We start from the raw sequence: 24,085 nt of genomic DNA, 5'->3' as shown, positions 1-24,085 counted from the left end.
CGGGCAAAAATGAGAGGACGTTTAAAACCCGAAGAAGATTGAAAGTGATGGTGCGCAAGCAGATATGGAAAATAAGCAAAGGCTATTAACCATCTTCATTTTTTTTTTCATTTTTTCTATTCCATCTACTCAACTCTTCATTTTCATTTCCAACGGTCAAATTAACCAACCTCCACCGAACTCACCATGGCGCAAGCCACCACGAACATGAATATCAGCATGTCTATCACCATGTTCTCTAGGCCTAGGCAACCCAATTCCTTCTTCTCATCATCATTTTTAATCCCTTCTAATTCCCGCACTGCTTTGAGCCTTTTCTCACATAGGTCCCTTCGGCGTCTGAATAAAAGTAATGCCAATAAATGGAGGCATTCCATGTGTATCATTACAAAACCTGCCCTGAAAGATGGCACTCTTACTGTTAATGGCAAGCCTGCATTGGCTGGAGTTCCTGACAATGTTTTCCTCGCCCCATTAACTGAATCTCAGTCTTCTGCATTCTTGGGGGCTTCTTCTACAGAGAGCAGTTCTCGACACGTTTTCAAGCTGGGAGTTGTTCGGTATTCCTATTTTTTTCACCTTTTTTCTTTATTTGTGGATTCCACCAGGACTGAGAATTAGTGCATTCATTGTTGTTTGTGCTTATGATGCAGCAATGTTAGGTTATTATCTCTGTTTAGATTCAAACTTTGGTGGATGATACCCCGGGTGGGGGATTCAGGAAGCGACATTCCCATTGAAACTCAGATGTTGCTCATGGAAGTGAGTAAAGGACCAGATAACGGTTCTCCTTCTTATATTGTCTTTTTGCCTGTTCTTGATGGTGAATTTAGGAGCAGCTTGCAGGGGAACTCATCTGATGAACTTGAGTTATGTGTAGAAAGTGGTACGTTCTTATTAATTCAAATTCAATCACTTTGTTTTTGACATTATGGTGTTGATTGACAACCAGTTGAATCCTCGTTGACAAGAAATGATCCATTCTTACTAACCGGATTAACCTGTTGGGTAGTTGCACTTATCATATGAATTCTGAATATGAGGCCTGCATGAGGATGAACATTAATTGGAGAAAAATAAAAGAAGAAGAAGAAGAAGAAGAAGAAGAAGAAGAAGAAGAGAAGTTTCTTGATTCTCAGTGGTCATTGTCTCTTCTCAACTGTTACCTTTGTTTTGTAGACTAATAATATGGGCTTTTTTTGTATTTTGATAGGTGACCCTGCTATAGTTACTTCAGAAAGCCTAAAAGCAGTTTTTGTGAATTATGGAAACCATCCATTTGATCTGATGAAGGAATCCATGAAGTAGGTCAGCTTTCCGAGCAAAATTTCAGTTCAATCTTAGGGAAATAACAGAAATTAATTGGGTCACTAGTAAGCATGTTAGCTAAGTTTTGCTGAGATCATGACTTGTGGCTAGTTGCTAGGGTTATCAATTTAGTTAGCAGCCAGGCTTCTACTTTTTTGGTCCATTTCTCACCTCTGCTTTGCCCCATATACAGGATTTTGGAGGAGCAGACTGGAACCTTTACCGTCCGCGAAGGAAAACAGGCAAGTTGCCTGCATTTTTCTTCTATTTGATTTATTATTTTTATTATGAAAATCCTTGGTGCAGTGAGTGAATACAGAAAGTGAATAAATAAATATAGAAACTGAATGAAACATATGAAATTTCCATTACTCATTTGGAAAACACTAAATAAAGAAATAAAGAAATCACGACACTGTCAATATGCATAGCAATATTGTGGGAATATGAAGAAAGGACAACTATTAATGCACTTCTCTTATGATTTCTGATGCAGATGCCTGGAATTCTAGATTGGTTTGGTTGGTGCACTTGGGATGCCTTTTACACAAAAGTAAATCCCCAAGGAATAAAAGATGGTCTTAGGAGGTTGACATAATTTTTTTTTTTATGAATATTTAATCCAAATATAATACAATGCCGTGAATTTCAAAATGTTTGATTTTCATTTTTAGTCAGTATAACTCTTTTTGTTTTGCTCTAATTTATACTCTCACAGTTTATCCCAAGGAGGCACTCCTGCAAGGTTTTTGATAATAGATGATGGTTGGCAAGATACAAGTAATGAGTTCCAAAAGGAAGGAGAGCCATTTATTGAAGGGTCACAGTGAGTTTATCCAACCTTCTTTTGTTCATCCCAAAATCACATGCACACCTCCTAATTTCCTCCAAATTACAGGTTCGGTGGCAGATTAGAAAGTATTGAAGAAAACAACAAATTTCGGAGAAGCAATGAAGCTCAGAGTGATGCTCCAATTGATCTAAAGCATTTTGTTTCAGAAATAAAGAGCAATTTTGGCCTTAAGTGCGTCCTTTGTTATAGGCTTCAAATGATCTAAAGAACAATGCGTTAAATTGTTAATGTTCTTCTTGGGATTTTCTTTTATACAATTTTTATCCATCTAAAGTTCTTCAGGTACGTCTATGTATGGCATGCTTTATTGGGATACTGGGGAGGCCTTGCTCCAAATGCGGAAGGAACTGAAAAATATAATCCAAAACTGACATATCCAGTCCAGTCACCAGGGAACTTGGCAAATATGAGGGATATCTCAATGGATTGTATGGAGAAGTATGGTGTTGGCGCAATTGATCCTGCAAGAATATCCCAATTTTATAATGATCTACATGGTTATCTTGCTGCACAAAATGTGGATGGGGTTAAGGTTGATGTACAGAACATACTGGAAACTATTGCAACTGGTTTGGGAGGTCGAGTGTTACTCACCAGACATTTTCAACAAGCACTTGAGGAGTCAATAGCCACCAACTTCCATGACAATAGCATTATCTGCTGCATGGGTCAGAGCACAGACTCCATTTACCAGTAAGTATATAACTTGCACAAGCTGTTCAATGCTTAAAGTTTTATCTTTTCCATGCCAATTGATCCAATTTCCCTTTTTTCCCATTTCAGTTCAAAGCAAAGTGCTATAACGCGAGCCTCTGATGATTATTACCCAAAAAATCCAACCACACAGACATTGCACATAGCTGCTGTGGCATTTAACAGCATATTCCTTGGTGAAGTTGTTGTCCCTGACTGGGATATGTTCTATGTACACCTTTGTCAATCTTTTTTGTACTTTATTAAAATAGTTGTGAGAAATATTGAAGGTGCTCAACAACTTGCAGAGCCTCCATGATGCAGCTGAATTTCATGCTGGAGCTAGAGCTGTGGGAGGCTGTGGAGTGTATGTTAGGTTAGAGTTGTTATCCATTTATTTTGTACCAAGTAATATAAAAGCACGAGATAGGGTGTAAAGCTGTGTTTGGGTTAAGTAGGTGTTTAGGCCTCTTTTAGTTTTTCACAAGCTTATAAATTTGGGATAAGAGGTTTTCACTGGCTTTTTGAAATATCTCACAGTTTATAACAGAAGCATAATTTCAATCACATTTCAACAAATTGTGCAGCCTGGCTCCCTTTTTGGAAAGCTAATATAGTAACTTATTGTTTCTAACAGCGACAAACCCGGCCATCATGATTTCAACATTCTCAAAAAGCTTGTGCTTCCTGATGGATCAGTTCTTAGAGCAAAATACCCAGGAAGACCAACAAGAGACTGTTTATTCAGCGATCCAGTTATGGATGGGAAGAGGTATATATTGACCTCCATCTCACGTCACTCGTTTGAAATTTGAATTATTTGTCGCAGTAACATTTCATTTCGTGCGATTTTGGTTCTAGTCTTATGAAGATCTGGAACTTGAACAAATGTAATGGAGTTCTTGGTGTCTTCAATTGCCAAGGAGCAGGCAGCTGGCCTTGTCTGGAACTGGAAAACACAATACAGAAAGATGTGAGTGAAGAGATATCTGGAAAGGTATCTCCTGCTGATGTTGAGTATTTTGAAGAGGTCTCTGGGAAATTGTGGACTGGAGACTCTGCAATTTATTCTTTAAATACAGGTAAATTTTGAGTGCATGTAACAATAAAATCAAGACCAATGTATTTGCTTTGATGTGATACTTTACATTTTTATACTTTTTTTGTTATTAAAACTTTGCAGGATCTATATCTCGATTGCAGAAGGAAGAAGCTTTTGATATTTCGTTAAAAACTCTACAATGTGATGTCTTTACCATAGCACCTATCAAGGTAGGTTGGGAATGGCCAGTGCTTTGGGGTTTAGCTCACATATTAACAAGTATTTGAATTCTTCCCTGTTGTTTGATATGCACAGGTTTACAATCAGAATATTGAGTTCGCAGCTATTGGATTAATAAACATGTACAATTCTGGTGGAGCTGTAGAGTCAATTGAGCAGTCTGGTGGTAGAATAGGCATCAAGGGGAGAGGGGAAGGTACGTTTGGTGCATACTCCAGTGTAAACCCAAAATCTTGCTTGTTAAACTCCAAAGAAGTGGGATTTACATTCAGAGAAGAGGACAATCTTGTGACAATAACAATTCCCTCTGGAAATAGTGATTGGGACATTGAGATTTCTCATTGAAGCATAAAAGTGTGACGAGCAAGTGTTATGATCATGGAACTGAAATACAAGAAGTTACTTTCTTTTTTTAAGGTTATGATTGGGTTTAAACTTGAGACGTCGTGATTTTATTGACGGTTTTAATAGACATAGCGAAGAAATTACTTTGGAATGCAAAATGGCTCGGATCGTGCATTATTGTGCAAATATATATATATTAACATTATATATTCACTTACATATATTGCATTATATTATCCCACTTGTCATTTGTAATTCTTCTGTTATAGAGATTGATACTTAGTTGTGGTGCATCAGAGTTAAAAAAAAAAAAAAAACAAAATAGTGAACTAACATTATTATTGTATTATCAATAAAGATTTATAAAATGAGTAATGCTACTTCACCTGACAATAACATATCTCAACTGTATCCATATATACATAACCTTAAAAATTTAAATTTTAAAATTTTAAATTAAAAATTAAAAATCTAAACTCTAAATCTTAAATTTTAAATTTTAAATCCTAAAAATCGAAATCGAAAACATTAAAGTTCTAGATTTAGGTTTTCAGGGTCTCGATTTTAGGATTTTAGAATTTAATGTTAAAATTTTTTGAATTTAGATTTTTTAAGATTTAAAATTTACATTTTTAAGATCTTTTGGATTTATAATCTTAGAATTTAAATTTTTAGAGTTAATTAAGATAGTTAGGATGTGTTATTATTGAGCCAAGTAACATTACTCACGTAAAATATATAGATATGAATTTTTTTTATTAATCTTAATTTATTTCATAAAAACAATTTTTATTTTAATTTCTCAATTAAACCTTATTTAAGTTTTATATTATTATTGCTCCTTGAATGCTTGGGCTTGGAAATTTTACTGGCAAAAAAATTTGCCTACCCATACGTAAACCAGCAAGCTTTCCAATTTGAAAATATAATTAAATTGAGTTCGGTCTGGATTAATTTGATTAAAATTAATTTTACATCGAATTAAAATTGATTAGTCTGATTTAGAGTTAATTTTGAATTTTTATTAAAAAAAATTTAATAATTTAATGAAATAATAATTACAAGGTTTATTTTTTTGTCATATAAAAGGACTTAAGAGTCTAATACACAAGCACTAATCCTGGATTAAAAACAACCTATCTTTACAAATCCACTCGATCCAGAAAAGAGTGAAACATAACCCAAATCTATAAACTCATAGGCTAGAAACACCCATCACAATCGTCCTCACCCTTTGTAGTCAAACTGCCTTTTGCAACCCTCTAGATGAAGAATAGCCTGCAAAATCAAACCCCAACATACCCAAAAATGTTTACAAGAAGGAGAGACCTAATGTCTAGACGAGAGGAAAGAAAATCATCCCCTACTCGAACGAGGCAGGAGAAGGCCCACGTTTTTGATAGAGGCACTCAATAACAATTCTTAAGTTAAGTTTATATAAAGTCGAGTTTATAGAAAAAAAAAAAAAAAGAAATAATAATAATAAATTGGTGAATGAGGAAATGACAGCGAGGACGGAAGTCGCATTTGCTTCTCTGGATCAAACACCAATAACAAATGATAAACCAGTTTGCAAACTAACAGTTTTCAGTTTTCCATTACATCTTCTGTTACTTTTCCGTTTTCATCATCAATTCTCTATACATCTACTTTCTGCAAAATTTTCCCAATTTCCACTCACAAATCTCATAAAACATGTCATACGCATACCTCTTCAAGTACATCATCATCGGAGATACTGGTAGGTGGTAATCTATCTCCCTCTCCTTCTGCTTTTGAATTATTCTTTGGTGTTGATCGATTTGAATGTAATTTCAGGAGTTGGGAAATCCTGTCTTCTGCTTCAGTTCACGGACAAGAGGTTCCAGCCCGTCCATGACCTCACCATAGGTGTGGAATTTGGGGCTCGAATGATCACTATCGACAACAAACCAATCAAGCTCCAAATTTGGGACACGGTTTCTTTCTATTCTTTTTCTCATCTTCTCTATTTTCATCCAATTTGTCAAATTTCTTTATTTTCTTCTTGATATGATAGGCGGGTCAAGAATCCTTTAGATCTATTACGAGGTCCTATTATAGAGGGGCTGCTGGTGCTTTGCTCGTCTATGACATTACCAGGTAGGAAACGTACTTGGGAGTATTTATTTTCTTGTTTGTAATCATCAGTTGCTCTATCTTTTTATTGGTTCTATGGTATAAACTGTTCTTTTGTATGCAAGTTTCTAGATGGATTAGGGGTTTTCTATTATGTGCAAATTATACCACATGATGCTCGTGGCGCTCTCGTAAACTCATTAAATTCTGGAATTTGCATTGCTTCTTCACATGTTTCCCTTATACTATTGTCGCCTAAGATATCCAATCAGAGTACCTATTTCTAAATTCTAATGTCATGATACAGTGTTGGGCAGTTGCTTAGCATAATTACGGGCAAGCCTACCTTCTGTCCCTGTTGTGGTATGCTTAGTATTGATGTCTACTTTCTTTTCTTTTTTATACAGGAGGGAAACTTTTAATCACTTGGCTAGCTGGCTGGAGGACGCCAGGCAGCATGCAAATGCTAACATGACAATTATGCTTATTGGTAATAAGTGCGATCTTGCCCATAGAAGGGCTGTGAGCACAGAAGAAGGGGAACAATTTGCCAAGGAGCATGGTTTAATCTTTATGGAGGCTTCAGCAAAAACTGCTCAGAATGTTGAGGAGGTGAAGGCACATAGTGCCCATATGGTGGAGAATATTTTGGAACAAATTTTTTTTTTTAATCATCTTTTAAATTAGATTTTCTTATAGGAAGATTCTCCATGCAGGCATTTATTAAAACAGCTGCAACAATATATAAGAAGATTCAGGATGGAGTTTTTGATGTATCAAATGAGGTCAGTTTTCTTTCTTTTACATGGTCACTCGCACAAATGGTCTAAATATTTCCAGCATATTGATGTTTTAGTAATGTATCTATGGTCCATTTGACTGACTTCTCCATGTCAATTGATTATGTGAATTTTGAAAATTGAAGGTAGACTACCCATTAAGGTTGGCTAAATTGTTACAACTTGAATGATCCCAAGTGGGGGTCATGGATTCAAAATATAGATATTTTCGTGAAGAGAGAGGGAGACGATGACGATGATTTTACTGGTTTTGGCTGCTTTGGTTATTACTCTTTGCTATTGTCTTCTTAGGAAAAGATCTGAGTACCTTTGGTTACTGCCATGAAAATTAGGTGTTAGAGGGTGTTTGAATTGATGAGGTTTGCTTATTGATCTTCATGTTGCTGCTATTCAAGTTTTCATGATCTCAGTTGTTTTCAGCTTACAATGTTGCTCATTGTTGATGTTCTTGTGAAAAGATACAAGTGACATTGATTAGTGCTATGAAAATTTTTTATAGAAGGTTTTTCAAATTAACAAGGTTTGCTTATCAATCTTTGTGCAAATTTTCATGGAATTAATCTGTTTGCAATTTATTGTGCTAATTTGCATTATTTTCAAGAATGAAGCATGGCCAGTAGGTATGAGGCCTGCATGCACACCTATTGCAGTATTGCTGGAAGAGAGTTGTAGATGGTGTTGCTGATACGATGTTTTGGTTCTTTGCAGTCATATGGAATAAAAGTTGGATATGGTGGAATCCCAGGGCCCTCTGGAGGCAGAGATGGCTCTTCTTCTCAAGCTGGAGGCTGCTGCAGTTGAATTTCAAACTCATTTGTTACACTGAGTCACAACCAGTTGACTTTTCTTCTGTCATTTGTGTCTGAATATTGTAACTTGTTTTTGATATGTGCGGATTCAGGGGGTGATACATGTACAATCCACCTTGATGTTCCGTGTATTGATTGTAAATTCATCAAATGCTTTAGTTTCCTTTCCCATTATTTTGCCGGATTGTATTAGTTTCTTCCTTTGCAGTGTTGAAGGAAACTCTGAATTGTGAAATACAGAAAGTCTATTTTAATCTTTGTACTTGTTTTGTGTTGATTTTTGATATTTGTAAAGCAGAGTTTTTGAGAAGCTAAATAAGGTAGTTTCATCTGGTGGGGTTTGGATGTGAGAATTTTGGATCAAATTCTAAATCACCCCTTCCTTCACCTTAATTAAATTTTATCATCCATAACACCTTTCAATGTTTAATAATATTTCAATCTTATCTTTACTGTTTCGATTGAGAGGGCAACTTGCATTGACTAAAATATTCATTTAGTGAGTAGTACCTGATGATGTTCCAGGGGGCATGAAGAGCTGTTCCAGTTAAAAGGTTATTTGTCGCTGATAACCTGTAAGCATTCAATTAGGGCTGTCGTCTTATACATTGGATGTGTTACGACCTTAATTACCATTACCAAAGCGAAGGGCATTGGAAAAACTAATGGATCGACATTGAAAAGCTGATGATGCCATAACCCACAAGTCTCAAATACGCAAACTTGGGGTACGTTACGTGAAGCAGCTACCGCTGGAAGTAGCGATGTACGTCTGTCTCTGGAGGTGACGTAAACAGAAGAAGACAACGAGAAAAAGCAATTTAGGATTAGATTATTAGATAATATTAAATAAATAAAAATGGTTAAAGTTTTCTTCTTCCATTTTCTACTCGCCGTTAGCTTCGTCGCCGTCAGTTTGTCCATCTCAGGAACCCCTTTTTTAATTTTTCTACCTACATAAATAATATTTTTTTAAATAAAAAAAGCGTTTTTTTTCCTCTCGGCTTTCTGGTTCAATTCTTTCACTCGTCTTCCACTTGGGGCCGTGACAGATACAGTAGGGATTCCTTTGAAGGAAGAATCCAATAATCAAATCCAATCTCCATTTTTGATCCGAAACAAATCAAAATCAGCGGATCCATGAATTCTTATGTGTAAGCTTCAAAATATTCTCTCTCTCATAGTCAATCTAATTAATCTGAATTGATAGATCACTTGTGGTTGCTGTTATTAATTAATGGCTTCACCTAGTAATTCTCCAAATCAAGGAGGTGGTGCCTTTGATGTGAATAAGCTGTTCAAGCCATCTTCAAGCCCTATGAATATGAATATGATGCAACCATCAAACCCAGCACAACAGCAACAGCAGCAGCAGCAGCTGCTGCGGCCTCCTTTGAGTCCCAGCAACTCTAACCCAGTTGTTGGCAATCTAACAGCTTCTAATTCCTTCCCTCCCCCTTCATCTCTTCCTCTTTCTTCTCCTCCTTATTTAACTCCATCTTCCTCTTATCCTCCTCCCACTGGGCCTTATCACCCTTATCAACCTCACTACCTATCTCCTTATCCTCCTCCTACTCCTCCTTCACAACTTCAACAGCATCACAACCAGTTCCTCACTAACATGCAACAGCAGAATAGACCTCAACCCATCTCTTCTTTTCCTCCTGCTGCTGCTACTGCTACTGCTGTTGCTGCACCTTCTACTACTCCTTCTCCTCCTCCATTCTCGTCTAATAACCCTAATCCCAGTGGTGTATTGATGGACATGCTCACCAATCAGAACCACCACCACCACCAGCAGCAACAACCTCCTCCCTCCACCAATCTCACCATGCCCTTCTCTTCCCCATCTTCTTCATCAGCTGTATCCAACTTCAATGCTCCCATCCCTTCTGCCCCGCCTGTCAGTTTGGCATCCCCAACCCATCAGCTGCGGCAACCCAACCCAGCCCCCATGAGGATGCTCAGCAGCAAGCTCCCCAAAGGCCGCCATTTGATTGGCAACCATGTTGTATATGATATTGATGTTAGATTGCAAGGCGAGGTGCAGCCACAACTTGAAGTCACTCCCATCACCAAGTATGTCTCTGATCCTGGTCTTGTACTTGGCCGTCAGATTGCTGTCAATAGAAATTACATCTGCTATGGACTTAAGCCAGGAGCTATTCGCATCCTCAATATCAATACTGCCTTGAGATCCTTGCTTCGTGGCCATAACCAGGTTAGACATTTTTTTCTTGCAATCCTAGTCGTATCTTGTTTTTCTTTATCTAACTTGCTTAACATTTTTCATGCATAAAGTGATTATTAATTTCATTCTCGCGAAAGGGTGTGCCTTTAACTAGTGCCGCACAGAATTTTGAGCAAGCAAGAAAAAGACTTAGAAGGATATTTGTTATCAACTCACCTCATGAAGCTGCAACAATTTGATTGGTTATTTGTAATAAATGCTAAAGTTTTCCTAATCTTAATGAACTTAGTACCGCTGCTGCTTCCATTCACATTTTCCACATGTTATACGGGCGCTGCTAATCTCCTTAATCATATTATTCTTCGTTATCTTTTGCTGCCTTTCTGTTCTCAGATTCATATCTAGTTCCTACCATTGTCAATAACTTGTGATTGCTTAATGAACTTTGGAAAAAGAGTTATTTCCCACCATATATGATAGAAGTCTAGTTTGGCCTCGCTTGTATTTTGACTGCTCCTTCCTTCATTCTATTTATTAGTAGGAGATGAATCCAGGAAAAAAAAAATCTTTTTGTTATTTCTCCTCCATATTCCATGTCATGAGTGGTAATATCATTTGTATGGGTATTCAAATATACTGATTCTGCATTGCAGCATTAATCTATTATTTATATCTATCCGACATTTCTTGATGCAACTCTTTTCATATTGCTTTCTTCAAAGTTCTGGCCTAATATGCTTGGACAAAGTCTACAGAGCTTTACCATTTATATTTTCTTTGCTTTCCTTTGCTGCTTTTGGATTCTCTTTTGACGAAATTGTAGTCAATCAGGCACTTGAACACTAGAGAGATTACGTTCCTACTGCATATATATGTTAGAATTTTAATTTAGTATTATACAGTGCAACACATGGGTAGTATCCAGAGTTGTTAGATAGACTGGTAAGCTGGTAGAGTAAGCCTTGTTGATTTCTCTAGTTGATTGCATTTCTTTTCTTTTAAGTGGTGACCTCAATTGGCTAAACTTTGTTTATTTTTCCTCATCATGGAACATATTCCTTTTTTTTTTTTGGGATAATTGTTGGTTACATATTCAAGTATTGCATTATATTGTTGTAACCATCCTTCCCCTGAAACATGTTTAGGTGTCCTTGTCTTTAGTAATATTATAATTTGCAGATGTAGCATGCAAAATTTAAAATTTCAGGTCTCTCTCTCTCTCTCTCTCTCTCTCTCTCTCTCTCTAAATCATTAACATGCGCTTTTTTCCCATTTGTGTAGAAAGTAACAGATATGGTATTCTTTGCTGAGGATGTTCACCTTCTGGCCAGGTAACTTTTTGCATTGTTAAACACACAAAAACATAAAATAAGTGGAATATGCTAACTTTCATTCCTGCAGCACATGCATTGATGGACGGGTCTTCATACGAAAGATCAATGAGGAGTCAGATGATGAAGAGAAGTCTCAAATTTTTGAAAGGATTGTACTTGCCCTTCAGATAATAACAGAGGGAGAATCAGTCCATCCACGAGTTTGTTGGCATCCTCACAAACAAGTAATAATGGATTGTGTTATTCATGTTATCAATAAGCTATTTTCTCGATACTGTTGTTTATTTTTCTTTTTCTCCACTTCTTGCTTGGTTTGAGATTATGGTTGTTAGTTTTACATAATCTTTATATGGACTAAATACTTTGCAGGAAATTTTGATGGTTGCAATTGGAAATCGTATCCTAAAAATTGATACCATTAAAGTTGGAAAAGGTGAAGGATTTTCAGCAGAGAAACCACTCAATTGTTCCATTGATAAGTTGATTGATGGAGTCCAGCTTGCTGGTAAGCATGAGGGTGAAGTTACTGAGTTGTCAATGTGTCAGTGGATGACCACCCGTTTAGCTTCAGCTTCAGCAGATGGCACGGTTTGTTTTTGCCTTTATCATCTTGTTTGCTTTGCACTATTGTAGTATGTCCTTTTACTATAGCTAGCACTGCTGTTGCGCCGGCCCCCCACTCACCTACCCACCCACAAAAGTCAGTGGCGGGGATAGTGCTATGAGAAATTATGTACATAGTTATTAAAGGTTCAGGGCGCACTAAGGCACCAAGGGATCCTGAAACTTAGGCGTAGGCACATACATGAGCGAGGTGAGGCACAAAAATTAAAAAAAAAAAATCCATAAAGTCAAATAAATGTGAATATTCCATCAAATTTCAAATAATGTAAAACTAAAAATAATAATAACTATAAGCATTCAAGTAATAATAATTTTGCAATCCAAATAAAATAAAATAAACTACTAAAAGTTTTAAGACACTAATATATTGAAACTTGAATAGTTTTTTAATGTCTCAAAGCTAAAGTCAAGTAATCATAAAATAACTAACTACCCTTCAATCTTCATCAAGAGTAGCATCATAGTCTTCTTCATCTTCTTCTACACCTTCATCCTCTTGATACTCATCTTCAAAATCAATATCTTCATCATCTTCCTTATCTCTAAGAACTAAAGGAGTATTAGTTTTCAAGTTAGTGGATGATGTTTTTTCTTTTTCCTTTGGTATAGATCTCGAAATAGGCGTAGATGTAACAATTTTTTTTGAAAAAAAATAATAAGAGAGTGGTAGTGTTGAAAATGAAAATATGAGAGGTTTGCGATCCAGGGTATGCTTGTTTGATGAGATTTCGGCGACTAGTTATCACCAGCGATACTAATTCCGAAAACTTCCTAGCTTGTCAATTTAGGATTTTGGTAAATCGACAAATTTCAAGTTGAGTGGTAGTGCTTTTTGCCAAAAGAAGTGCTCACCGAAAAATAGAGAATGTGTGCCTTTCCAGAGCCTTGCACTCAGAGCAAAGGTGCATGCCTAGGCACATTAAGGCACTAGGGTTGGAGCCTGGTAAGCCTGGAGCCTGAGGCATGCTTTTAATAACTATATGCGTGTATAAGTTTACATAGTTTCTATATGATATAAGTCATTACATGGTTTTTGCCAGCCTTGGTAAAGATCAATATGTGACCAGTTAATTAGTTTATTCCTTTATTCTCTTTTTTGTGCTTGTTACTGGATGAACAGTCAATATCTGCTGCAGGTCAAGATTTGGGAAGATCGTAAAGCAGTGCCACTTGCAATATTGAGACCACATGATGGTAACCCTGTAAATTCTGTGGCATTCTTGGCTGCTCCTCACCGCCCTGATCATATAGTTCTTATCACTGGGGTAGGCCCTATTCTTTCTCTTTCAGTGAAAGATGGTGTACAGTCATGCTTAACTTGTTTGAGGTCCATTGAAGAGTTTGTTATGCAACTCTAAGGGCGTCTTTTTTTTTTTAAACCTTCTAATCATGTTAATGATCTAATAACATGGCCTGATGGCAATATTAGTCACCTTTCATTGTGCAGATTTCTTCATGTGCTTCAGTTTAAACTTTATTTAAATTTCTTACTTACAGGGGCCACTAAATCAGGAAGTGAAGATTTGGGTCTCTGCAAGTGAGGAGGGCTGGCTGTTAACTAGCGATTCTGAATCATGGCAGTGTAGTCAGACTTTGACCTTAAAGTGTTCTACTGAATCTGCTGTTGAGGATGCATTCTTTAACGAAGTTGTAGCGCTGCCCAATGCTGGCTTATTTCTCTTGGCAAATGCCAAGAAGAATGCTATTTATGCAATACACATAGAATATGGGCCTTATCCAGCTGCTACCCGTATGGATTACATAGCTGAGTTTACGGTGACAATGCCTATTTTGAGTCTAACCGGAACTAGTGATAGTTTACCTAATGGAGAACATATTGTTCAGGTTTACTGTGTTCAAACACAGGCTATTCAGCAGTATGCATTGGATTTGTCACAGTGCCTACCACCTCCTCTGGAGAACATGGAATTGGAGAAAACAGAATCCAATGTTTCTTGTGTTTTTGGTGCAGCTACTTCTGATGGTTCCACTATCCTGGAATCATCTCATGGAAGTAAACCAATTGAGGTTCCCCTAGCTAAAGGGACTCCCATACAACCTATGTTTTCTAGCAGTTCTGAGAATGCTTCCACAGCAAGCCATGCTGAAAGCTTGCCTTCTTCTGAGGTTACTAGCTTGCCTGATATTTCTACTTCATGTGTAGAAACCAAGGCTAGTCCTTTGCCATCGCATAATAGTATTGAAAACATCAACACTGTGTCTCCTCCACTTCCACCGAGTCCACAGCTATCTCGAAAATTGTCAGGTTTCCAAAGTCCATCAAATAGCACCGAGTCTAGTATGCAACTCAATAATCATGTTGTTGACCAGTCTGTCCTTGACTATTTGCTTGAGCATAGAATGGATACTGCAAAGGACAACATGGCTGATATCCCTTCTTCAGGTGACAATTTGAGGAAGGGTGAGAAAAACATCTCACAAACTGACATCTCAGTGGTTCTGGAACCTCCTGTAATGTTTAAACACCCTACCCATCTTATAACCCCATCAGAAATACTATCCAGATCTACCTCATCTGCTGAGGATTCTCAAATTGGTCAGGTCATGAATGTGGGAGAGGCAAAGGTCCAGGATGTTGTTGTCAACAATGATATAGAAAGTGTGGAGTTAGAGGTTAAAGTTGTTGGAGAGACAAGAACCAATCAAAGTAATGACTTTGACTTGCCTAGAGAGTCCCATGCCTATGTACCAGAGAAAAAGGAAAAATCATTCCACTCTCAGGCCTCGGATCTTAGTATTCAGATGGCCAGAGATTGTTGTGTGGAAGCTTATAGTAGTGTTGGGGGAATTCAGAAGGCTGTTGAAATTGGTGTATCGGAGATATCAGATAGACCTTCTGAGAATGGTGAAGATGAAAAGCAAGATATAAGAAAAGACACACCTGGAAAGTTTGGTGAATCAGAAACTTCTGTGGTAGTCCCACAGTCCTCAGCCCCATCTACAAAAGGAAAAAGACAGAAGGGGAAAAACTCTCAATTGTCTGGTCCATCTTCTCCTTCCCCGAGTCCTTTCAACTCCACAGATTCATCCATTGAACCAGGTTGCAGTTCTGGTGCCCAATCTAGTGATGCTGCTTTATCTCAATTATCTGCCATGCAGGATATGCTTGATCAGGTGGTTGAAATTTAAAAATTGAATTGTTGTGTTTGTGTTATGCAATTGTGTGGATAAATTTGAAGAGTTCTATGCAAATATTACCCAATGTTAATTTGCTGTCATGTTCTAACTTGTTTGATATGGTATATTACCCAGCATCAGTATGTCCTGCTCTTGAGAAGATCACCATTTATCCATTTATGTTAGAGATTTTGATCTGAAAATTGTCTGTCATTTTCGCTCGCAACCTTTCCCTCTCTTTATTTATGTGGGAGAATTGGTTGTGGAGATGATGACAGTAACTATTAGTAGTATCAAGAGAAGTGAATTGGATTATCGGCGGTGGTAGTGATGGTGAATCATGCTGGTGACAAATGTTGATGGTTGTATTCGTGGGTCATTGTGAAGTGCCATTGTAAATAGCTGTCTATTAGACATCCATAATTGATATTATGCATCTCCAGTTTCTCACCAAGTTAATTCTAGGATTTCAGGTTAAATTCGTAAATCAATGCAGGAATTGAATAATAGACATAAGAATTGGATTTTAGTCTATCAACCCAATTATCACTCCCAAATTTGACGCAATATCTAGGTGGAAAATGTCATAATTAAAGCTTTCTCCTCATATCTTTTGTACATGAAACGTTAAGCTTAAGCTATGCTTCTGTAGTCATGAACATCTTAACCCAAAGATGATGGCTAATGGTTTTGTTTTAATTTCACAGTTACTGAGCATCCAGAAAGAAATGCAGAAGCAGATGACTATGATGATATCTGTCCCAGTTTCCAAAGAAGGTAAAAGACTGGAGACATCCTTGGGCCGGAGTATTGAGAAAGTTGTTAAGCCTAATACTGATGCTCTATGGGCTCGTTTCCAAGAAGAAAACACAAAGCATGAGAAGTTAGAGCGAGATCGTACTCAGCAGTTAACAAATTTGATCACTAATTGTGTAAACAAGGATTTACCAAGCACTTTAGATAAAACTTTAAAGAAGGAGATAGCTGCAGTAGGACCTGCTGTAGCTCGCGCAATTACTCCCATTCTGGAGAAAAGCATATCATCAGCGATTACAGAGTCATTCCAGGTTAATGTTAAAGCTTTTCAGTTATCAAAATTTCTGGTCTTGTCTGGTTATTATATCGAATCAAAAGACTCATTTTTGTTATTTACAACCTTTTGAATCAAAGTGCTCCAACTTTTAGGTGCCTTATTGACTCAGAATATTCTATTGTCTACTATATTCATTTCCCAGAACCAAACTTTGAACCTACCGATTGTTTACTGTGTTAGATTTCCAACCAATTATTGTTTTGCTTTATATGGTGGACTTGGTCCCAATTACTTGTTGAAATGTAACGTAGCCATCCATTTCCAAGACCCATTAGAATGCAACTTAATTTTTTGTAGAATTTATAGTCTTGTTTTTCCCCACAAACAAGGCTTGTTTATGTATTTTTTTTTTCCAGAAAGGGGTGGGGGAGAAGGCTGTGCATCAACTAGAGAAATCAGTTAGTTCAAAACTTGAAGGCACAGTAGCCAGGCAAATTCAATCACAGTTTCAAACTTCTGGCAAGCAAGCTCTTCAGGTTGTTTGAAGTTAACTTTGAAGTTTTAAACATTTTCTTTAATTGTAATGGACTTTCATATTTATTAGTTGAATATTGAGTTAAGCTTTGTTTCAGAGTTCATGCCTTTCCATATTTTATTTTTTCTCCTTAAAAATATTACAGACCCTTTTTGCATCAGTTTTTATTTATTTATTATCATATTTTTATCAAATTCAATATCCTGAGGGATGTTTTGGCTTTTACCTGGCTGGAATGAATGGTGATGTGCTTCTTTATGAGCTTATGTGGAAGTTCTTCCTTTCCTTCTTTCTTAGTCATTTTCAAGAAGCAAAAGGCTAGAATACTTCTTTGATGCTAATGAAAAATGATGTAATACTTGCAGGATGCACTAAGATCTAGTTTGGAAGCTGCAATTATTCCCACATTTGAGATTTCGTGCAAATCTATGTTTGATCAAATTGATTCCACATTTCAGAAAGGGCTCATTAATCATCTAAATGCCACTCAGCAACAATTTGACTCCACACATTCTCACTTGGCCATTGCTCTTAGGGTAAATATAATTATGATACTTGTTGCAAGGATCTGTTTAAATATCCCTATATTTCTTACTTTTTTTTTACAATTATTTTTTTCTTTTTTTGCAATAAGCATACTTTTTTTTTTCATAATGAGCATACTTTTGTGCTGATAATGCCATTTAGTTTTGAACTGTGCATTTTTTGTTCTTTCCTTGTGTTGCTATAATTCTGTGCTTTTTTTTTTCTTTTTTGTGACTAGCATGATTTTGTTACTTTTTTTGTGTGTTGATAAGCATAATTTATACTGATAATGTTACTTAGATTTTAAATATCATGCATTTTTTTTTCTTTCTTGCCTTGTGTGTTTGGGCAGATTTAAACATAAATGTTGCTTTATAATATTCCTGTTTGACCTTGTAAAGTAGACTTCTTTGTATGTACATACTCCACATGAAAGTGGCATAAAGATTTAGAACCAAGTATCTTTCATATTTTTGTAAACCTATATAATGTTAGTAGTTTTTAAATTGTGAAATCCCAGAAAAACTCAACATGATGGGTCCTAAGAATTGATTATACAAGATAATGCTTAGTTTTACAACACGAAGATTATGCGAGATTGATATAGGAATTGAAAGAGCTTTTACTCTGTGCTGCTCTGCCATCATTGATCTGTTTCGCTCAACTTGTGAATTGTCTTGCTGTACCAGTCTGTAAATATAATTTGTTAAAATGGCCAAGTAAATAGACCCCATAATATTATCAATGCAATTATGATATCAAAGAAAACCTTTAACAAAATATTTTTAAAGAAGACTATATCCTGTAGTGTAACCAAGATATTCTATATTTTACCTTTCATGAGCCTGGCAGGTTTGTGGTTATTTTCACATCGTGTTTACAGCCATTTGTTATTGAAATCGAATGTAATTTGGGATGCTTTGAAAACTGCAGGATGCTATCAATTCAGCATCATCAATCACTCAGACCCTGAGTGGAGAATTAGCCGAGGGCCAACACAAGCTCTTAGCTATTGCAGCTGCAGGTGCAAACTCCAAATTGGGAAATCCCTCTTTGAGTAATGGACCACTGGCTGGTTTACATGAGATGGTATGCCTTTTGTATATTATTAAATTTGGAGGAAGTAATGAGTAGGTCTGCTTGCAGAAAGAAGTAATTAACTGCACTCTCAACTTGTAAAGGAATTATTGTTGCCTCTGACTTGTAGACTGGTTATATGAACAGGCTGAGGCTCCTTTGGATCCAACAAAAGAATTAACCAGATTGATAGCTGAGCGCAAATTCGAGGAAGCATTCACAGCAGCCCTGCAGAGAAGTGATGTCTCTATAGTTTCCTGGTTATGTTCTCAGGTATGATCTGTCATAAAGTTTAGTTAGGTGAGGACTTAAATCCCCACATGTCAGGCCTTATGGAAGCACCTCTCTCTAGGGACTGCTAAACATTGTATGTGAATTAAAAACCACATATAGTGAAGTGCTAAGATGCATGCATAATGTCTTTAAATCAGCGACCATTTGAGATGTCCAAAACGAGCCACATCAAACTGGGGACAATTTTTTCATGTTAGATATATCCTTTTGGATATTTCATTACCATATCAACTATGCTGTTCATGACCGTAGCTATCCTTGTGGTCTATCAGTTGAACCAGGTGATCACTAGATAAATAGGTCAATACAACTCGAGAATTGAGATCAACCAAGCAGTGCGATAGCAGAATAACACATAGTTATACGTCTTTAAAATTTACCAACTCTCTCAGATCAACTTGTATGCAGTTACAAGTTTCTGGATGCTTTCTTTGTCCATCAAATTTTCCGACTAGTTCTCATGGAAAATTTGTAAGAAGACCAGGCCAGCTACCAGTAGAGGACTTATTTCGTGGGATTTATTTAATAATTCAAATTTTTTGTGATGGGATGCCAAATTAAATTGTTGCAGCACATTTGTTGGAACTCAAACTGCACAATGACAATGCCGCATCATGCATAGTTGAACAATTCACAGTTCATTTGTCCTCTTCTTTCTCCAGGTTGATCCACAGGTGGTTTTGTCCATGGTCCCATTACCCTTGAGCCAGGGAGTTCTGCTGGCCCTTTTACAGCAACTGGCCTGCGATATCAGTAAGGAAACTTCTAGAAAGCTGGCATGGATGACAGACGTGGCTGTTGCCATAAACCCTGCAGATCCAATGATTGCAGTGCACGTGAGACCAATATTTGATCAAGTCCATCAGATACTGAGCCATCAGAGGAACCTACCCACCACATCTGCTTCAGAATCTGCCAGTATACGCCTTCTTATGCATGTCATAAACTCAGTGAAAATGAGCTGTAAATGATTCTTCCTTTCTCTCTATGTTTGTGCAAATATGTAAGATAGACTTTTGGTTTGTATAGGAGTCTAGAAGGGTTTGAGGGGATTGCGGCTATGATTTGTTTGAATTAGTCAAATACTTCTCTTTTTCTCCATTTCATGTTTGTTAGTCTTAAAACAGTGTATTTCAATTGCACGCCCAGTTAAATTGAGCTTGCAATGATTGTGTATTCTAGTTTTTCCTCAATAATTTTACGTGCAAATTGCAATAACCTGAAAAGAAAAAACCTTGCTATTGATATATACACGAGTGATGAGAAATCATGTTATGAGAAAAGATTAAAGCTTCACCTTGGAAAAATTGAGGTAGATGTGCTAGAAAGAGAATATCCAGTATTGCCACTGGGATGCCCATAAGGGGAACAAAGAGGTGGTCTACCAGCACTGATCAGTTTCCCACCTCCTAGTTGGCCGGAATCCTGGGATGTTGTTGGATGCAGAATATCTGCGGTGATAATGAGCAGATGCGGCATCAATGGACAAATAGTAGTTAGCTCTAGCTACAGGATCAGATAACGTAGCATATGCATTGTGGATTTCTATGAAATGTGCCCCATTAGGAACGGAAGAAGCTGTGTCTGGATGGTAAAGTTTAGCTAAACTTCGTATGCAGCTTTGATCTCAGTTTGGGAGGTAGTATGGTGGATGTGAAGGAGTTGATAGAGCGTAAGTGTTGATTTAGTTATGAATGAATGAATGCAAATGGACGGTGCTGCAGCAGTGACTCTGAAAGTGGGAAGTAAAGGTTGAACTAGTGGAGGGCGATGGGTGGAAGGGAAAGGAAGTAGAGAGGGTTTAGAAAGTAAAAGGGTTCTTCCCAACATTGGTGAGTGGAGACTGAACTGAGCTGGATACTAGAATTTAGATTAAACAAAAAAAAAAAAAAAGAGAGAGAGAGAGGACTGGTGTGGGAAAAAGCAGCTGAGCAATTTATAAAGGAAGTGGGAGGGAATGAAGATTGGAAAGGAGGGGTTAGTTTGGAAATGGTGATTAGGTTACAGTTATAAAGGTAGGCGGTGGGCGCCATCCTTTTTGCCTTGGGCAGGTTGGGTCGTAGCACATGGGTTGGTGGAAAGATTGTGGGTTGCTTTACTCTCCTTTTTTGTGCAAAAGCGTGTGTACTTTTTTAAAATTTATTATACTTTCGTCGCTCATTTTTATTTTATCACTAAACACTATATAAAAATTTCTCATGTCAGAATTTTATTATATTTTTAACTAATTTAATATATGACAATGTCATATTATAAAATGAAAAGGTCAAATCTGTTTAACATTACTATAAGAATTACTATCGAGAAAAATATTTTCTTAAATATATTAGTTATAGAGTATTAAAAATTGGTTTAAAAATAAATTTGACATATTTTTGCATAAAAAACTAAAATAATAAAATAATTTTTTTTAAATTACTTTTTGAAATAGCATATAAAATGCTTTTTTTTAAAGTGCTTTTTGACATCTGAAACTCAATGCCAAACATATTTAAATATTTTTTTGAGTGCAAAAAATACGAGACAAGTATGTTAGATGAGTTTTCTGATTTTGAATCTGAAATTTTTTTAAGTGGAACGATTTGTTATACTAAATATACTCTATTTATGTGTTTAGATACAAAATTACAAATTCCAATTATTATGGGTATTTCAAGTGGTATAATAATCCAATCCCTAATTGACCAAGAAATATAATTTTTGAACTTTTCCATAGAATTAATAAAAATGAGATAAGAGATTGTATGAGAAAAACTAATATATGAATTTCATATATGTACTTTAGTTTCTTTAATGAGGGATTTTTACATAACTTTTTAAAGTTGAGAGACTTTATAATAACAAAATGAAAATGAGAGGCAAAAGTGTAACAAGTTCAAAGTTGAGGGATGGGTAGAAAAAATTAACCATATATATATATATATATATATGTATGATGAAATTTATGTAATCAATTGTTTTTTTTTTTTTTATGAAAGATAGTAAAGTGACACACTTCTTAATTAAATCATGATAATTTTAATCAAAATACGCTAACTTTTAACCAACACACGCACACACGCCCACAGCAACAATCAATGATGTTGATTTTATTTAGGGGAAATTATATAAAAAAAAAATCATGTGTTCCATTCATTTTCATTTTAAAGTTAGTGGTTCATTTTGTTACAAATTGGTACCCTAAGTTTTCACACCGTTAGCAAATGACGACTTTTTATCTTCTCTTTGTTGAAATTTGCTAACATGGAAGAGAAATTTGCAGGTGTGGAAGAGAAATCTGCTGACGTTGAATAAAAAAAAATGCAAATTGCAAAAAGTACCATGTGGTTTTGCTCATTTTCAATTTAGATTTCTGATTTATTTTGTGATAAAGTAGTTGCAAGAGAAATGCACCAATTGCAAGAACAATTTATCAATAGGTGCAAATATTAGCAATTTATATTTTTTTCATAACCTAGGGTTTCATGCATCATGCAACCATATTAAGCTATTGAAAAACACATCATTTAGTCATACTAAATCATGCTTCAATTGCTAATTAAGCCTAATTTCCATTAGGAAGTAATTTCCCCAAATTATAACAAGTTAGGATTTTGGAGAATTTTTACCCTAATAGGCGCAGAATCAGATTCTAAACACCTAATTCGGGAAGCAAGGCTATCAATTGTCAGCCCTCTAGCTTGTCCACACAAGCTTTTTGATCAAAGCTCCTTGATCAACTCAAAACCTCTTCCTTGTGCTTCCTTGTGGTTTGGCCAAGATTAGGAAGGGAGGAAGAGTATTGTTTCAAGGTTTTTCTCTTTTGGAAGTGATGAGAAACACTTTCTTAATTGTGATTTAAGAGGAACAACACTTGATTCTTTTGAATTCTTTGTCTAAATGATAAAGATGAAACTCAAGGAAGGAGGAGAAGTGGCCAGCCAAGAGATGAGAAGAAAAGATGATATTAATTTCTTCTTATCTCATCCTTTAAATATCTTTATCTCATAATTAATATAAGCTAACACGAGTGCACTTTCAATTGGCTAATTAAAAGTGTTGTCTCAATCTCATTGGTTCACTTGTCCAAACTTAATATTAATTAAGAAATTAAGATTTGATTAATTAATATTAATAATGCTAATTAATTAATTAATCAACCATTAATTAATTAATTTTCCTCTCATATTTGACCAAGTCAACATGATCAAACTTTGACAAGTCAAACTAGTCAAAATTCATTTTCTTCCTTGAGCTAATTTTCAAGTTTATATTTAAATACTTTAAATATTAACCAAGGAAGGAGGAGAAGTGGCCAGCCAAGAGATGAGAAGAAAAGATGATATTAATTTCTTCTTATCTCATCCTTTAAATATCTTTATCTCATAATTAATATAAGCTAACACGAGTGCACTTTCAATTGGCTAATTAAAAGTGTTGTCTCAATCTCATTGGTTCACTTGTCCAAACTTAATATTAATTAAGAAATTAAGATTTGATTAATTAATATTAATAATGCTAATTAATTAATTAATCAACCATTAATTAATTAATTTTCCTCTCATATTTGACCAAGTCAACATGATCAAACTTTGACAAGTCAAACTAGTCAAAATTCATTTTCTTCCTTGAGCTAATTTTCAAGTTTATATTTAAATACTTTAAATATTAACTTGAATACTTCCATAGATGAATTTAGTTTCAAGTCATGCTAGGGACTTTGTAATCTAATTGTAAACTAAATTAGTTAATCCAATTAATCAATTAAGCTATTTAATTAATTAATTAAATTAATTTTACGTTTATCAAATTGCTTTTATATGTGTGACTTACTAGGTTCATTACTAATTAACAATAAGAATAATATTAACTCTTTAATATTATTAGAACCATTCCAAACTCAAAATGAAATTTTCTTTTCATTCAAGTTATTATAAGTCATAGTTGACATCTAATATAATATGATATGACTACCCAATTAGTTATGAATTAGTTCTCCAATTCATGAACCTTTGATCATATATACCATGCACTAAAATCTCTTCGTTATAAAATCCTAATTCCAGCTGGAGTCATGGATTATGTCAAACTCCAATTGCATTGAATCATATGTTCTCTTTTAATTCTAATTCTTGATTAGTAAGACTTTTCTGTTAGAAACTCTTTTC

The 24,085-nt window shown here is 35.8% G+C and overlaps 3 protein-coding genes across 4 annotated transcripts; all 3 read left to right on the top strand.

Annotated features, from left to right (window-relative positions):
• Nucleotides 1-107: 107 nt before the first annotated feature.
• On the top strand, nucleotides 108-4,667 carry LOC110654991 (probable galactinol--sucrose galactosyltransferase 2). Its single transcript, XM_021811143.2, has 14 exons — nucleotides 108-560; nucleotides 654-886; nucleotides 1,214-1,304; nucleotides 1,502-1,550; nucleotides 1,805-1,896; nucleotides 2,027-2,134; nucleotides 2,207-2,332; nucleotides 2,444-2,854; nucleotides 2,945-3,086; nucleotides 3,163-3,230; nucleotides 3,492-3,626; nucleotides 3,716-3,936; nucleotides 4,038-4,126; nucleotides 4,212-4,667. Exons 1-14 carry the CDS (start codon nucleotides 187-189, stop codon nucleotides 4,479-4,481), a joined length of 2,409 nt encoding a protein of 802 aa, XP_021666835.2. The 5' UTR covers nucleotides 108-186; the 3' UTR covers nucleotides 4,482-4,667.
• Nucleotides 4,668-5,957: 1,290 nt separating this feature from the next.
• Nucleotides 5,958-8,449, top strand: LOC110654990 (ras-related protein RABB1c). Of its 2 annotated transcripts, none has more exons than XM_021811141.2 (6): nucleotides 5,958-6,222; nucleotides 6,300-6,439; nucleotides 6,520-6,602; nucleotides 6,986-7,190; nucleotides 7,295-7,363; nucleotides 8,087-8,449. In XM_021811141.2, exons 1-6 carry the CDS (start codon nucleotides 6,177-6,179, stop codon nucleotides 8,177-8,179), a joined length of 636 nt encoding a protein of 211 aa, XP_021666833.1. In that variant the 5' UTR covers nucleotides 5,958-6,176; the 3' UTR covers nucleotides 8,180-8,449. The 2 variants fall into 2 exon arrangements, with proteins under 2 accessions (XP_021666833.1, XP_021666834.1); XM_021811142.2 differs by having other exon boundaries at nucleotides 5,975-6,222; nucleotides 7,980-8,087.
• A 648-nt stretch (nucleotides 8,450-9,097) lies between these two features.
• LOC110654987 (enhancer of mRNA-decapping protein 4) lies at nucleotides 9,098-20,114 on the top strand. The gene is made up of 12 exons (XM_021811140.2): nucleotides 9,098-10,408; nucleotides 11,660-11,709; nucleotides 11,780-11,936; nucleotides 12,082-12,300; nucleotides 13,473-13,601; nucleotides 13,834-15,471; nucleotides 16,182-16,541; nucleotides 16,924-17,043; nucleotides 17,408-17,578; nucleotides 18,501-18,656; nucleotides 18,792-18,917; nucleotides 19,601-20,114. The coding sequence occupies exons 1-12, from the start codon at nucleotides 9,425-9,427 to the stop codon at nucleotides 19,907-19,909; spliced, it is 4,419 nt and encodes a 1,472-aa protein (XP_021666832.2). The 5' UTR covers nucleotides 9,098-9,424; the 3' UTR covers nucleotides 19,910-20,114.
• Nucleotides 20,115-24,085: the final 3,971 nt, after the last annotated feature.

The sequence above is a fragment of the Hevea brasiliensis genome, chromosome 3 (assembly GCF_030052815.1).
Source record: "Hevea brasiliensis isolate MT/VB/25A 57/8 chromosome 3, ASM3005281v1, whole genome shotgun sequence".
NCBI lineage: Eukaryota > Viridiplantae > Streptophyta > Magnoliopsida > Malpighiales > Euphorbiaceae > Hevea > Hevea brasiliensis.
This window is presented reverse-complemented; position numbering and strand designations above follow the sequence as displayed.